Below are 16,306 nucleotides of genomic sequence, written 5' to 3' on the forward strand. Positions count from 1 at the left end.
ATCCCTCAGAACCTCAGACCCCCTGAAATCTGTTCCTAAGTTCTCAGAGTACATGACAAGGTAGGCAGGAAGTGTTTGCTCTCTACCGAACCCATTTACCAAAGAACACAAAGCATAGCCAATAGCTTGTTCTACAGAGGTGTCCTTCAGAGGTGGTCCCCCTGAAGTTTCCAGAAGGGCAGCTACTTAAAAGTAAGCCTCCTCATCTTCCAGTGGACCCACTCCCTTCCTAGGGACCTCCCTGAAAGTTGGTCCCTCCTGCACCAGCTACTGAAAGACAGTGTTCAGCTACATATAGGGTCATTTACAATGCATAACTGGGGACTTTATACTCGTTTCCCACTGTCTCTGGAAACAAAAGCCACCTCCACCTCTCCCCCACATCTTCCGCCACTTAACTGCCTATAACAGCGGCTTCCAGTCTTTGTGACGATGCCATATTCTGTGCACTTCTTTGTGATGATTCGTATTCTGTGCACTTCAGTACACATACGCACGGAGTTATGTGTAACAGAAACAAATTGTATGACACAACACTTACCTTTTCTACATGCAGTAAACCCAGAAAATTTCTAGTCCATCATTTTTTAATGCTGCTCATAACGTACTAAATTGGTTTTATGGCCCATGGTTTTAAACAGACTGCTCTCCAGCAGAGAGATCTAGGTTTTGGTTTTCCAAACTTTGCCCGTGTTCTGGGTCATATTAGGTGGAACCAGGTTCGAGTGCCAATATTCAAAGGACCAAAAACAGTATTTCATATGGTTCAACCTAAAAGTATGTATGAGCCACAGTAGGGGACTCACCTGCCCAATACGCCTCTAGTACGCTGATTCTATTGATTAATTTTTACAACTAGGCTACACTATGTGCAAAAGACAGATGACACCTGAATTGGACAAGTCACTTAGAGATGGACCAGGCCACACCTTAAGTGGGAATGAAAGGGGCGCCTGGGTGGCTCAGTCGTTAAGCGTCTGCCTTTGGCTCAGGTCATGATCCCAGGGTCCTGGGATCGAGCCCCACACTGGGCTCCCTGCAGGGAGCCTGCTTCTCCCCCTCCCTCTGCCCCTCACCCCACTAACTAGTGCTCTCTCTCTCGTTCTGTGTCAAATAAATAAATAAAATCCTTTTTTTTAGATTTTATTTATTTATTTGTTACAGAGAGTGAGAGACAGCACACAAGCAAGGAGAGCGTCAGGCAGAGGGAGAAGCAGCCTCCCCACTGAGCAAGGAGCATGATGTGGAACTCGATCCCAGGACCCTGGGATCCTGGGATCATGACCCGAGCCAAAGGCAGACTATAAAATCTCTTTAAGTAAATAAACAAACAAATAAATAGTGGGAATGACAATGACAAATTCACAGGAATGTTGTGAGCTCATATATGCTGAAGGGCTTTATAACCTAGAAGGTAAACACAATTTTTTTAAATCTTTTAAATCTTAAATCTAAGTACTAATTTACGCCAGTACTCCCTAGCAAAATAAGATGATAAAACAACAGCCAACATTGTTTGAAGGTTTATTTCATGCCAAGAACTTGTTATGTGGATCCAGTTAGTTCGTATTTTCGTTGTCCCCATTTTCCAGATGAGAACAAGCGCAGCTCCGAGCATGAGATTTGTTGGAGGACTCAGGTCTGTCCGACTCCCAAGCCAGTACAATAAGCTCTGGGCAGCAAGCTCCCCCACTACCCACAACCAGCTCCCTGCAGCTCTCCAGGCTTAGGAACAGGCCCGCCAGCAAGGTCCGCTCTCAGTGGGGAAGGAAGAACTCCCATGACACAAGGACATGAAAAGAAGGCGACCCTTGGGCCAGGAGCAGGAACTGCAGGATCGCCTTGCTGCCATAGAAACCGGTGGCACAGTCAGCACAGACTCCCCTGGTCTCCTCTCTTCTGCAATTAGAGCCAAGGATTATGTCTTTTAGTTGGTGGCATTAAACAATGCCTCTTGGCCCTACAGAAAAGGTACCCAGAGACAAGAGGCAGCCTCAGTCAGAGCTGACCAGGTCACAAAACAAAGAGAAATGCTCAAGTCAATGCAAGGAGGACTCTGTTTTTTAAGGAACGCAGTCAATAGTCCTGCTTTTTTGGGGCTAGGACCACACTGGCCACCCTTCAGTCATATCTCGTGGTCATTTATCCTATATTAATTTAATTATATTCACTGTCAAAAGGGAAATGTAATTTGGTTTTTTTAAGATGTATTTATTTATTTGAGAGAGAGAGAGAAAGCAGGGAATGGGCAGAGGGAGAGGGAGACAGAATCTCAAGCAGACTCCCGTTGAGCGTGGAGCCTGATGCAGGGCTTGATCTCACAACCCTGAGACTGTGACCTGAGCCGAAATCAAGAGTCAGACACTTAACCAACTGAGCCAGCCAGGCACCCCGAGATATGTAATTTAAATTATGCTATCAGGGAAGCATACATTGCTCCACATTACACATTTGAATTAATATATATGCATACGTGTATGTATACATTCCATTGTGGACTTAATTTCTTAAATCTAATTTAAAAGATTTTGTAGGACAATTTTGACAAGTCATAATTATGGCCTCGTGCTCTAATTTTAAAAATCTAACTCTTGAGTAAATGGAATATTCTGTTAAATATTGTTCTTCTATTTCTGTATCCATTTACAAGGAACTTTAAGATAATGTGATCTCAACTTATCCAACTACACTGTGTGAGAAGTACTACTATTATTATTAGCATTTTAGAAATGTGAACACCAAGGATCAGAAAGGTTCAGGCACCTGCCCAAGATCACAGCTAGTTTAGATGGGAGAGCCGGGTTCCAACCAACCAGTCTGGTTCCAAGCTCTACACTCTCTTCACCATCCGGGGATCTTATTTATCTCTGAGTCCCTGAAGAACAAGGGCCACATCTAAAATAGTTGGAAAATACACCTACTTCCAACACAAATGAGAGCCAAAGGACTAACTTCTTTAATTCCCAAAGAGCTTGTATAAATCAATAACACAATAGCAATTTTTTTTTAACGAACAAGGAGTTAACAAAAAAGTAAAGAAAAGAAAGGAAGGAATGCAGATGGTCCAAAACATAGGAAAAAATATTCAACTAATTCAAAGATATAAATAAAAGTCACAGGATACAATTTTTCACCTCTCAGACTGGCATACATTTAAAAAACTTTAACAATCCTCGGGGCACCTGGCTGGCTCAGTCAGTAGAGCATGCAACTCTTGATCTTGGGGTTGTGAGTTCGAACCCCATGTTGGGTGTAGAGATTACTTAAAGAAAAAAAATTTTTTTAATTAAAAAAATAAAATTTAACAATCCTCAGTTCTCAATCCTATGGGCAGGGGCAGGCACAAACTGGGGCAATGTTTCTGGAGGACAACTTAACAATAGCTATCAAAAATTTTTTTTAAGATTTTATTTATTTATTTGACAGAGAGTGAGAGCAGGAACACAAGCAGGGGGAGTGGGCGAGGGAGAAGCAGGCTTCCCCCTGAGCAGGGAGCCCGATGGAGGGCTTGATCCCAGGACCCTGGGATCATGACCTGAGCCGAAGGCAGCCGCTTAACAACTGAGCCACCCAGGTGCCCCTAGCTATCAAATTTTAAATGCATGTACCCTCTAATGCAGCAATCCTAAACTTAGAAATTTATCCTATGGATATCCTTGTGAGAGTGACAAGAAATATGTCCCAAAGACATTCTCTGAAGCATGATTTATAAAAGGCTGGGGGCACTAAAAACAATTAAAGTGTCCCCTGATAGGGGCCTGGTCAAATACATCATGGTAAATTCACACATCAGAATCCCAGGCAGTCATTTAAAAGAATGAGGTAAAGCTGTAAGTATAGGTATTAAATAATCTCTAAAATAACAAAGTAAATTAAAAGGCTAAGTAGACTACAATGTATACATAAAGTTTTCTTCAATGTAACTTTTTCTTAAAAGATGAATACAGATACTTGTATACATTTTCCTCCTAGAAGGAAACCAAGGATACCCACAGTGATTACCTTTGAAGAAGACTGATATTTTTCTAACATTACACAGTTTTAGATTGGAGGGTTTTTAACCCGAGAATCATTGGCTGTTTTAAAAAGTCTATGAAACCCTTGAAATTGGATACAAAGTTGTAAATACGTGCATTCCTTTTGGGGAGAGGATGCTTCCCTTTTACATACTCTGTAAGGGTCTTACACCCCCACGCCCTCCCCGGCCGGGAAAGATTAAGAACCACTGTGTTACAGACTCCACATTGGTGCTAAGTTTTTTTTTTTTAAGATTTTATTTATTTATTTGACAGAGAGAGACACAGCGAGAGAGGGAACACAAGCAGGGGGAGTGGGAAAGGGAGAAGCAGGCCTCCTGCTGAGCAGGGACCCCCCCCCCCAGATGCGGGGCTCGATGCGGGGCTCGATCCCAGGACCCCGAGATCATGACCCAAGCCGAAGGCAGATGCTTAAACTGAGCCACCCAGGCGCCTCTGGTGCTAAGTTTTAATATTCACTCACTTATTTACCCAGAAGCCATGAAACAACACTGGGCTGGGGCCCAGCACAGGCACCCAGAAAACCACCACCCATTCCTGCCCTGGAGAAGGAGATAGTTTGGGGCATAATGACGACATTGTCTGCTCGAGACTCAGAAATTGCAACAGGGTACAGCTTTCCTCTAACAGGAAGAAGGAAAAGTGGAACTGAAAATTATTTGCATGTTTAAAATTAGACCTTCTGTGGGAGCTGACGCCACTTCGCTTTCAAAATGCCCCCTAATCCACCGTCTCAGTCCCACCAGCCCTACACCCAGGCATTTACATGCCATGAAATTTCTGAGACAATGGGATGATTATAGCTATCACTAATAAGGAAGTAATAACAAATTTCCTACAGCTCCTGTCCTCTGAGGGGTCACCAGAAAAGCCACTGGAAAGCCATACGAGGTGGTGACAGAACTGCTGTGGGATTCTCTAGTCTGAGATACCTGCCGCTTCCAGGGATCTAGGCTTAGAGACCCTCTGCGCCCACTCATCCCTGTTGGGGGTGCAAGGGGTGGAAGACAACAAGGACATCACACACACAGCCCGTATCACAACTGTGACTGGTTAGCTGAGGGTGATCGGAGTAACGTCTCACTCCCAAGGCCTGTAAGTCATGAAGGCAGGCTGCCTGCTGTGTGCCCAGTATTTCCCAAACTTAAGCAGTTTTTCACCTTTGCAAGTTTGCCATAACCCTATCATCCTTTCATAACTACCCAATATTTTTCTTTGGATCAGCTTTTTATTAAACATAAACAAATTTATATGCCAGGACACTACTTAGCCACGCTCTACCTATAAAATCATGGACATGACAGGCAACTTACTATTTTTTTTTTTTTACTAATACCCCCTAAAATAAATAATTCTTAACATTTAAAAAAAATGTTTTGTGACTGAGCTAAGTTCATCTTGCATGCCTGCAGGTGCCGCTCTGCGAGAAACGCTTGATTAAGTATTTGTTATATGACCTAATGTGAAGCCCCACTTCTTCTCCCCAAATAACAGCAGCGGCCACAACCTTAGAATCATGCTTTAGATTTCATATGGCAGTTCCTCTTCTATCATATTTGATCCTCTTCAACTGCCCAGTGAAGCAGGAAGTGTTGGTCCCATTTTCCAGATAAGGAAATGAGGAGTCACAGAGGTTAAGGGACTTGCCCAAGTTTATGCAGCTACTAAGTGGCAGAGCGAGGACCCGAAGCCAGGTCTTTCCACTCCAGACCCTGTCTCCACTAAGACTCAAGTTCCCAAAGCAACACGAGCAGTTAAGAGGTACCTGGGTTGTCCGTGTCACAAATGGGACAGATCCTATAGAGTACAGGATGCAGAGAAGCCAAAATGACTCCCTGCCCCATCAGGGTTCAGAACCCACGAGCCTGTTCTTCACAAGTCTTGTTACCTCATCTCTTACTTGCACACTGAAGACCTTCTCTAAAATAAATGACTTTGTACAGCGCAGGACAGTAAATGGGGGCAGTGAAGGCATCAGACTTGTCTCTACCACATCCTAGTTACAAATCATTGGGGAGCACAGAACCTCAGTTTTCTCTCAGATAAAATGGGAACATGAACAACACCGACCTTTTAGTATTTCTGAAATGGTCAAATGAGATAATGCATTCAAACCCTGAGCACAGTACCTGCCACATATAATGTTACCTATTAATTATAATATTACCAGCAGCATTAGGTTAAAAAGGAAATACACAGAAAACTGTCTCTTACCCTGCACTCAAAATAATTCCCTTGGCCAAGCAGTGAATGGACTAAGAAGTAATTGCAGATGATGTGCTGGCTAAACCCAGGCCTACAGTCATTCAGCAACTCTACCTCGGCCTCAACCCCAAGCAAAAATTACTTTTAGGAGCTAAATAACCTCTTTGCTGACCTAAATTGCTCACTCAGGAGCCAGGATTCTCCCCGCTCAGGAAAGCTTGGGGATCCGTGGTTGTCTTCATCATAGGGCTCAACTCGAAATCAACTCAAAGTCACAGTCTAACCATAAACCCGTCTGCTCCGTTTTCCTTAAACTGTCTGCAAACAAAACATAATCGTGTGGTTTTTCCGTTGTTGTTCTGAAGCAAAACAAAAATATTTAAAGTCACCCGTATGAGATTTTAGCAAGCAACTTAAAGAGGAGTCAAAATATTTTTTGTAGTCTGGATGAAGCAGGGGGGTAAGCAGGCTTAAGGATTAGCTATTATAGACCACAGACGCAGTTATTATTCACCAGGAAACAAGAACGCAAAGAAAAAGCAAATCCAAAACACTGTAAGACCAACAAAACAGCTATCAGTCACCAGCTTTTTTTCCTTTCTTTCTTTTCTTTTTTTTTTTTTCTTTTTTTCCATTTGAAAGCAGCCCACTATCAAGCTATTTCTTAAAGAATCTGTCAGGACTGTACTTCCCAAGAAAAGGAGGCAAGGGGGCTGCGAGAACAGGACTGCTCGGTCATGTTGCCTAAAACATACACGTAAACCAAAATTAGTGTGCAAAAATGCTATGAGAATGGGTGGAGTCAGACATTACAACTAGCACAGTCCTCATGCTGGAATCATCTCTGACCATCTTTCCCGTCTTGAAGAAGGGGAATGAGATGCCAGGGTCAAAAATGGCTTTTCCAGCCCTACTAAGCACTGAATTTTCCTGCATCTCTGCTCTTCAGCTTCCACACCCATCCTCATTAATTCCCTCACAGAGCTGTGTCTTTTCCATGACTTGTCCATTTTATAACCTGCTACGGTTGATTCCATTTAAAACACACACACACATGCTATCCAAGCGTCGGAAAACCAATCAAATGTTAGGGAGGTAGTCTAATGCCTTCACCCACATTTCCTAAATGCACAAACTTCAGAAATCCCAAATATGACTTCCACTCTCAAATATGTTTCCTTTTGAAAAATTCAATTTACACCCACAGTTTGGGGAGTACACAGTGAGGTAGGGCTGTGCCTACAGTTAAAAGTAACAGCAAAGTGAAAACATGGCAAAAGAAAGAAAAAAAAGAAAAAGCGTCATGAAAATACTAGGCAGAGGCAGGCAACACAGTTCCAGTCCCAGCTCCTCTACTGTCTTGACCTCAGCCTGATTACCGTCTTCTCTAGGCCTCAATATTCTCACCTAAAAAATGAAGGTTTCAGGCTATCTTGAAAGTCTGGTCTGGCTCGAAAATTCCCTGAAATATCCACTCTCAAAATGAACTGTCAACTGTGAATTTTGAAAATGCTCTTTCAGAGAGCCTTTTAGATTTCCTATTTTATAATGTATCCCAAAACGAGAAATAAAAAGAGTTGCCTTGAGTTTCCACAGAACACATTAGAGAGGAAGGAAATATCTGAATAGGGGACAAGCAAAGAGCAGCAATTTGCTACTGAAATACAAGGAAGGATTGGGCAAGCAATCAATTTACCCCATTTTTTTTCACTGATTCAAAGCATTGCTAGCAACCACCATGGACAAAGTAAAAACATAATATAATAAAAAAATATGTGTGTGTCAAATTAAACTAAAAATAAATGAAGAGCAAGTATTTCTTTAGTATAAACTTTGGTCCAAGAGATCCTCAATTATGAGGCAATTTTCTTTTTAATCTCATAGACTGCTCTCCATGAATTTCCTTACAGGGACAGGAAGAAGGCAGTCCATACACACTGTGCCTTAATGTAAGCCCATCTGGACACCTTTTAATGTTTACAAAGCTCTTTCAGACATTGGCCAGTGGAAGCCCCTCAAACAATTCTTGGGGGCAGGTGGTGTTAGCCCACCCTACAAATGTCGTTAATGAAGGTGTAGGAAACTGAAGAGCATGTCCAACCCTGAAGTCTGGCTGTAGAGTTAGTCCAGTATTCTCTGCAGGAGGAGGTCACACTGCCTTCCAAAGTCTACTGAAGAAAACTGGGAGGGTATTTCTGCACCCAGAGCAACTTCTTGGGTGCTGAGAGTTACTGCAGCCCCCAAGCCCCAGCTCCCTTATCCTGACCGGTAGGCTTCTTTCCGGCCCCAAGGCTGATGGTTCTGCTCTCAGACAATCCTGTATCTGTGCTTGAAAAGTTTTCCCTGACACCAGGTACCATCCTCGACCAATAACTAATTTCCCAGGCTTCCAACATCATCTCCTTAGAACTGTTGTTTGTATAAAAAAGCAAGATTTTCATTAACAAAATGCACAAAAGGGGTATCACCAGGCCACTTTCGACCGCGCGTGCAGGACTCTAGCAGGCTCCTAGAAGGCTGTGAAGACGAACCCGCTTGCTCAGCTCCCGCGACCAGGGCTGGGTGATTCTGCTCTTTCACTTCTCCCTCTCAAGTTCCCTATCTGTGACATGGGAACGTCTCCCAGCTGCCCTGCCTCGCCCCCAACGGGAATATTATGAAGGGGAAACAGCGCTTTCAGAAAGGTCGGTCGCCAAAATGCCAGGCACAGCAGTATCTGAAAAGCGAAGCCAGAAAACAGGGCGGTGGGGGAGAGCCTGCGCCCACAAAGCACGAAATAAACGCCCAGGGAAGCAGGCAGCTTCTCCGGGGAAGGGACCGTCGCCTTGACGAACGCTTGCGAGTGGCCACCTTTGCCGGGGCTGGGGACTTCCCCCAGAAGCGGTCCCCTCGGCCCAGAGGCCCCGCGCCCGGCCCTGCCCCGGCTCCCCCGGGCCGCCGCCGCTGCCCTTCGGCCCGGCCCCTCGGGCCCCTGCAGGCCGGGTCGGAGGTCGGCCGCGCTCGGCCAGGCCGGCCCCGCTCCGCGACGCGAGCCCTTCTCAAACACGCCCCCTCCGGCCGCCGCGGGCGGGCTAGCCGGGCCCGCGCCGGCCAGATGTGACCAGCTCCGCGGAGGGCCGGGCCAGAGACGGCCTGGAGCCCGCGCGGGGGCTTCCACCGGGAGGCCACGGGCACCCCGGGACCCCGGATCCCGCCGTGCTCCCTCCGGGACTGGGCAGCCGGGGCAGGCGCTCGATCGCCCGCGCGCGAGGCCGGCTGGGTTCCGGCGAGCCCCCTCCAAGATGGGGGGCGCGGAGCCCTCGGGCCCCTCGCCACCTCCCGCGGACCCCGCAGGCAGGGCACACCGGGGCAGGTGCAGGGGATGCCAGTCCCGCCCCCACCCTCCGTGCCCGGCCCCCCCGCCCGGCCCCCGCGCCCGGGCCCACCCGGTCGCTCACCTGGCCCAGGCGCAACAGCAGCAGCAGCGGCGGCAGCGCCCAGCGCAGCCCCGACGAGCGCGGAGGCGGCCGCGCCTCCCGCGCCGCCCGCTTCATGCCCCGCGCGCCCTGGAACGTGCCCGGGACGCGCGAGTCGGGCCCCGCCGTGCGCCCGAGTGCGGGCGCCCTCGTCGCCGCCTCCAGCCGCCGCCTCCTCCTCCTCCTCCTCCAGCCGGTCCGCCTAGTCCCCGCTCCGCCCGCCCCGGGCTTCCCCGGGGACATGGCAGCGGCGGTGGCGGCGGCGGCGGCCACACGGCGAAGCCTGGCGAGGCTGCCGCGGGGGGGACGCGTCCCTGGGCGCGCAGGGGCTTCGCGGGGCGGAGCAAGCGGCGCCCACCCCCCGCGCGCGGCGCCCTGATCCCGGCTCCTGCGGCTCCGGAGGCTCCCGCTGCCTCCTCCGCGCGTCATGCGGCTCGGGCTGCAGGGAGCCGGCCGAGCGCTCAGCCCCCTCCCTTCCCCCTCCCCCTCTGAATATTCATCGCTTCCTCCCGCCCGGCCGGCCAGGCGGCTGCAGAGCACCGCGGCCCCTCGCAGCCCTCCCGCTACAGCCCCCGCCCCCGCCCAGCCGGCCGGGCGGGCGAGCCGGCGGGCGGCGGGGAGGGGGCGGTAGCGCGCCCCGCGCGCGCCCTGGCGGCTCCCCGCCGGCGGGCAGAGGAAGCGCCCCCGCCGTGCCCGCCCTCTCCGCCCAGCCCTCCCACATTCCTGGGACTCGGGACCCGGGACCCGCTCCGCGGTACAGGCGTCCCAGCCTCGGCTCCGCTTCATGGCCCGGGGTTTGGGCCACCAGATGTTGACCGAGATCCCTGCCGAGGGCACAGCCAGGCCTGCATTTAGACAACGACCCCGCGAAGGCCTGGTTGACCTGGCCGGTAGGAGGGCGTGGGGCTGAATGAACCCCTAAATTGTAGGAGACGCGCTGTGTGCTGCGTTCTCCCCACCCCCATCCTCCCTGGCAGGGAGGCAGAGAGCCGGCATTGGAGCGGATCGGGGATTAGGACCCCAGCTCTGGCGTACGGTAAACCTGGCTCTGCTAGTAGGACTAGCTGTATGACATCGGAAGAGGCATTTCACCTCTCTGGGCCTCCCCACTCATCTGTGGAATGAAGATAATACTAGTACCCGTCTAGGAAGACTTGACTGACAATTACATGAGCTAACGGGCAGGAAAGTCCTAAGCACCCGGCCTGACACATAATGGGCCTCAGTAAGCACTCGCTCTTCTGGCAACTTTCATCGCATCATCGAAGAAGACCACGAGCTACAAGGTGTTCAAGATAACTGTTGATGTCCCTACTATGCCCGTGCACAAAGGAGAAAACTGAGGATCTGGGAGGCTAAGCCAGTTGCCCTAGGAGAAGTAACGAGAGAAAGGGCCAAGCCAAGGAGTGCCCGGGAGGGAGAGATGAATTCCAACCTGGGGGAGAAGTGACTCCTGAGCTCGGCTTTGAAGGATGGGTTGAATTTCACCAGGCAGATAGAGGGGGGCAGGGTCTCAGGAAGTGGGAGCAACTTGGCAAAAAAAAAAACAGGAGGCAGATGCTTTAGGCTTGTTCTTTTGAGAAGCAGGGAATGGGAGGCTGGGGGTGGTGGGTGTTGATATTCGGGGGAGATTTTGAAAGAGGAGTTTAGCAAGGTGCAAACCACCAGGTGTCCAACTGCCTCCAGACCCCTCTTGTACCTCAGGTTCCCCATCTGCAAGATGGGAACACACCTTCACTCAAAAGCTCCTACCAGACCATACACACAGGCAAGCACAGGTGGTGTGGGGGACTTGACCTGCTGGCTTAAACACCTTGCCATCTTTTGTTTAAACATGATGTAATTATCATAATGCACAGGGAATTCTCTCCCTCCTTGCCTCTTTCCCTTCTTGGAGGAGAGACAGGTGATTTGAAAGGTAATAGTGTCCGTGAGGCCCAGAGGGAAAGAAAGCTTGACTTACTGCAGGAGCTGCCGGGTCTGCAGACTGCCGCAGGTGCAGACCCTACAGACCCTACAGATCCATCCAGGCCTCCCTGGCTTCACAGCTTGGATCTGCAAACAGCGCCATGAACTCCAGGGTGCGCGTTGATTTTTCTCTTGGGTAAAATGTATGCCCGAGTTTAAGTGTTGGTTGGAACTGGATTTCCCTACTCCATGGTGATGAAAGAGAAAACAGTCTTTTCAGCAAAGGGAGTTAAGACCTGAATAATAAACTATCTGTTCAGTCATAAACAGATCACACTGGATGAATGACCTCTATGAGAAATGAAATCAGTGCTGAGGAGGTGTGGTGTAAACTCCCCGAGGGCAGGGATTGGGCCTTTGTCACCCTACTTGCCCTACAACACTTGACTCTGTGCCTTGCCCATAGCAGGCACTCGGTATTTGTGCAGCTGCATGGTTGTATAAATGTATCCAGGGTGACCGTGATGTAAAAGTTCATTTTTCCACATGGATGCATTAAGGAAGGATCATTCACTTTGCAAAAGGATTTGAGACTAAATTCCAGTGTATAGGTCTCGCCTTCAGATGTCACTTCCCCTAGAACTTCCCAGATACCCCACCCCTGAGTGGGGCCCACTTCCCCTCCATGCTCTCACAGCTCCCTGTGCTAACCTTTTGTAACCAGTGTTGTAAGTGCCTGTTTATGTGACCATCTTCCTCAATGGACTCTAAGTAAGCCAACTGAAGACGAGGTCTGCATCTTCTTCATCGTCTCCCCAGCATATAATAGTCACCCAAATAATATTCAGCTAGTTGAATTGAACGCATTCCTTTGAATAGCAAACTAAGGTATTAGATATATGCCTGTTCTCTCCCTTTCTCCCCCCCAACACACACCCCAAATTCCATTTGCAAACAGCTCTTCGGGCATAAATCTACTATGCAAAAAACAAGGCACATTCTCTTTGAGAATATATAATGTGTGTGTAATGATAGTTGACCTTTTAATCATGTCCACCTTCAAGCAAAAGCTAAAGCTTTACTGAATATGGGGCCAGGTGCATAGAGAACAAAAGAGCCAAACCAAGAGGTTGGAGTAGAGGGTTCCTGGATGTGTTCCAAAACTGCCTGATAGGAATCACCTGGCGACTTGTTATGCTCGATTCCCATGCCTCTCCAGAGACTGCAGGGGATGAGGCCTGGGAATCTGTTTTCAACCAGCTCCTTGGGTAATTCTTGCTGTCAAGCAGGGTTGGAAAACACTATTTATCCTATGGCTGGCCTGCATTGTGTCCCTAATAAAAAGAAAGACCACTGATCAGTTACCTCCTAGGTTCCAGGCACTACTCTAGGTACTTTATATCCATTATTTCTACTCCTTATAAGAACCCTGCAGAACAGGTATCATTATCAATGTTTTACAAACCAGGAAACGGAGTCTCCGAGAGATTAGTTACTTACACAAGGTCATACAGCTTCAAAGTGGCAAAACCAGGATCTGAAACCAAATCTTTCTTGCCACTATGCTACGATGCCCCTCCCCTTGACACTTACAGATAAGCTAATGTAAAGTGCTCTCTGTGTTGGTTGCTACTATTAACTTTTGTTATTACTCTCCTGGGCCTCAGTTTCCCCAATTTTAAATGGAAAGGGACAGAGGCTACAAGACTTCCTATTTCACCCACAAAGGATGGAACAGGCAGAGCAACCATGTTTAATGATACAGCCATCATCCCACCAGGAGGCAAGCCTGCTGGGCACCAGCCTGGAACCAGGTCACTAGCCCCTCAGGGAGTCCATTCAGCCTGGCAACCCTCAGTTTATTTTAAAAGCCACCACGAGCAAACCATTCTCCAAAGCCCTCCTAAGCAGAATGGAATGTTTCTTGGGAGTCTGATTAGCTAATGTTGCAGGCATGGCTACCCTGAGACCTTCCTGTCTCACAGACTTGAACTGAATCAGAATGAAAAGGAAGACTTTTAGAAAGTTCTTCAAAAAAAAAAAAAGTAGCACTTCATCTTTATAATAGTAACAGGATGTTTCCTGTGGACTAATAACTGGGCTGTGGTTAGAACTCCATGTTTGTCCACCAGACCTCAGTTCCTCCCTAAACAGTGCCTTAATCACCTGCGCATGCACCAAGCCAGGAAGTGCCTTGGCAAATGCCTTTCTTGTCTCTGACTTCAAGCACTTACAACATTAAGCATTTCCCTAATTCTTTTCTCGTGTGTGTGTGTGTGTGTGTGTGTGTGTGTGTGTGTGTGTGTGTGTGTGTGGTGTTGAGCTAGGAAACAAAGTTTGACTTACAAAGAAACAGTTGCATGTGACAGATTTTCAGGGCTGGAAAGAAAGCCTATTGTAGCACCTCAGGGTCTGGGAGCACAGAAACAGAGCCATTTCTCCCGAGTCCCCCGTCTTTTCCCCAAGTTTAGGCACCCCTTGGGATCAGCCCACTGGCTTCTGCTCTCCTAGCTTGCTAGGTCCTGAGTCAAGGTCCCACTGAGCCCGCACCTTTTTGTTCTGGCAGGACAGACCCAGGACCCAGAGTCTTAGGTACCTGGAAACACAGGGAGTGTGTGCCAAGGAGACTTGGAGCCTAGGGGACAAGGAGCTTTTGTCCAGGGCTTGAGAATGACTTCTGCATGAATACCAGAAGTGGCAGGCAGGGGGCAGGAGGCGGTCAAGCCTGAAGCAGAAACATCCGCTCAAACAAAGAAAGGGTGGAGAGGTGTAAAGGCAAGAAGAGAAGAGTGAGGAGGAGGCCCAGAGTCCCGGGGCTTCCTGGCAGCTGGGTCCTTCCAGGCTTGTTAAAAATGAATTAATTTTTTCCAGGATTGAAAAGGAATATCCTTTTTTTTTCCAGGTTGGAAAAAAATTATTCATCAAATTGTGCTGGATGTATAGAATACCCGGGTCCCTGCAGTTAGGATAAGAAACCAACTTGGGGGGGGGTGCCTGGGTGGCTCAGTCGAATAAACGGCTGGCTCTTGATTTCGGCTCAGGTCATGATCTCAGAGTCCTGGGATAGAGCCCCTCATCAGGCTCCATGCTCAACGGGGAGTCTGCTTGAGGATTCTCTCTCTGTCCCTCTCTCTCTGCCCCTCCCCCGACTCATGCACACTCTCTCGCTTCTCAAATAAATAAATAACTCTTTTTTTAAAAAAAGAAATCAGCTTGGAACAGTTGTATAGCAGAATCTTGCTAGTTGGGAAGAAAATACTCTGCAATCTAAATAAGCAAATAAAAATCATGTATGACAACATAGTTTTATTATGTATATAAATGATAAACACATGTGTACATATATATATCATATTAGATAGATATATGCATGGGCTTTGCTCACAGAAATAAAATGTAGTGGGTATGAGGAGAGACTCTGGAGTCAGTTGTCTGGACTCAGATCCTGATCCTACCATTTATTAGCTGCGTGACCCTGGACAAATTAAGCTCTCTGTGCTCAGTAGCCTTATCTATAAATGAGGATGTTCTTGATGATAATATCTGCCTCACAGAATTGTTAAGAATATGAAAATAGTTAAAGCATTGATAACACTGCCCAGGATAAAGTGTTTATCATTATTAAAATGCCTTTTTGGCAGATCTGCGGCAGGGTGGTATAATGGGAAGAATATGTGCTTTGGAGCAGATGGTCATAGGTTCAAATCCTATATACTAGCTATATCTCTGGCCTCCATTTCCTCACACAAAGAATGGGATGATAATACACTGACCTTAAATCGTTGTGAAGATGAAATGAAATGACATGTGAGAAGTGCCTGGCATGTAGTCTGGGAGCCCAAAGTGGTGGAGGCATTAGTAGTTGATGGAAAGAGAGGGAGATCGGGAGTCAGGTCAGAGACAAAGACTTCATTACCCAGGTGTCAGAGCACAGACAAGTCATTCCTCTTGGACTTAGTTTCTTCTTTTGTAAAGTGGGGATTAGATTAGTGTTATCAGTCAGGATAAGCGAGGTTATGCTGCAGTAACAAACACCTCCCTAAATGTCAACGACTGAAAACAACAAACACCTATGTCTCATTCTCCCTGCATGTCTTCACAGGTCGGCTGAGGGCTGGGCGCCATGTCATCCTCACCCAAGGAGTCATCTGCTGGAGCAGACAACGTCTAAAACATTGCCCATTGCTGTGGTAAAGGGAAAAAGAGCTTTGGAGAGTCTTGAAGGGGCAACTAATTACTCTGTCCTAGAATGACTCTAATTTTTCACTCTCATTAGCCAGAACTAGTCATCCGGCCCCACCCACAACTATGGGAGGGGCAGGAAGTAGAATCCTACCATGTGCCCGGGAAGCAGAGCTAGAAATGTCTGATGAAGAGCACTCATGACCAGCACAATTACAGAGCCTCTAATATCTTGCTATTCAAAGTGTGGTCCACTGACCAGCAGAATGAATGCCCTCTGGGAGCTTGTTAGAAATGCAGAGTTTCTGGCCCCACCCCAGAAATTTTATGTTAATGGTTAATTTTATGTGTCAACTTGAATGGGCCACAGGATGCCCAGATATCTGGTTAAACATTTCTGGGGCTGTCTGTGAGAGTGCTTCTGGAAGAGATTCACATTTGAAGGGGGGTGCTGAGTAAAGCAGATTGCCCTCCCCAATGTGGGCGGACCTCATACAATCTGTTAAGGGCCTGAATAGA

At 47.9% G+C, this 16,306-nt stretch overlaps 1 protein-coding gene across 1 annotated transcript in view; it reads right to left on the bottom strand.

The window, feature by feature from the left end:
* PTPRJ (protein tyrosine phosphatase receptor type J) overlaps nt 1–10,116 on the bottom strand; it is a 162,183-nt gene extending 152,067 nt beyond the window's left edge. The window contains exon 1 of the mRNA XM_088017949.1: nt 9,680–10,116. Within this exon, the coding sequence (XP_087874075.1) occupies nt 9,680–9,940 (261 nt within the window). The 5' untranslated portion in view covers nt 9,941–10,116. The remainder of the gene's footprint in view (nt 1–9,679) is intronic.
* Between the last annotated feature and the right edge of the window lie 6,190 nt (nt 10,117–16,306).

This window comes from Eumetopias jubatus, unplaced genomic scaffold, assembly GCF_037043125.1.
Source record: "Eumetopias jubatus isolate StellerSeaLion01/CBP00866 unplaced genomic scaffold, mEumJub1_p1.0 scaffold_13, whole genome shotgun sequence".
Taxonomy (NCBI): Eukaryota; Metazoa; Chordata; class Mammalia; order Carnivora; family Otariidae; genus Eumetopias; species Eumetopias jubatus.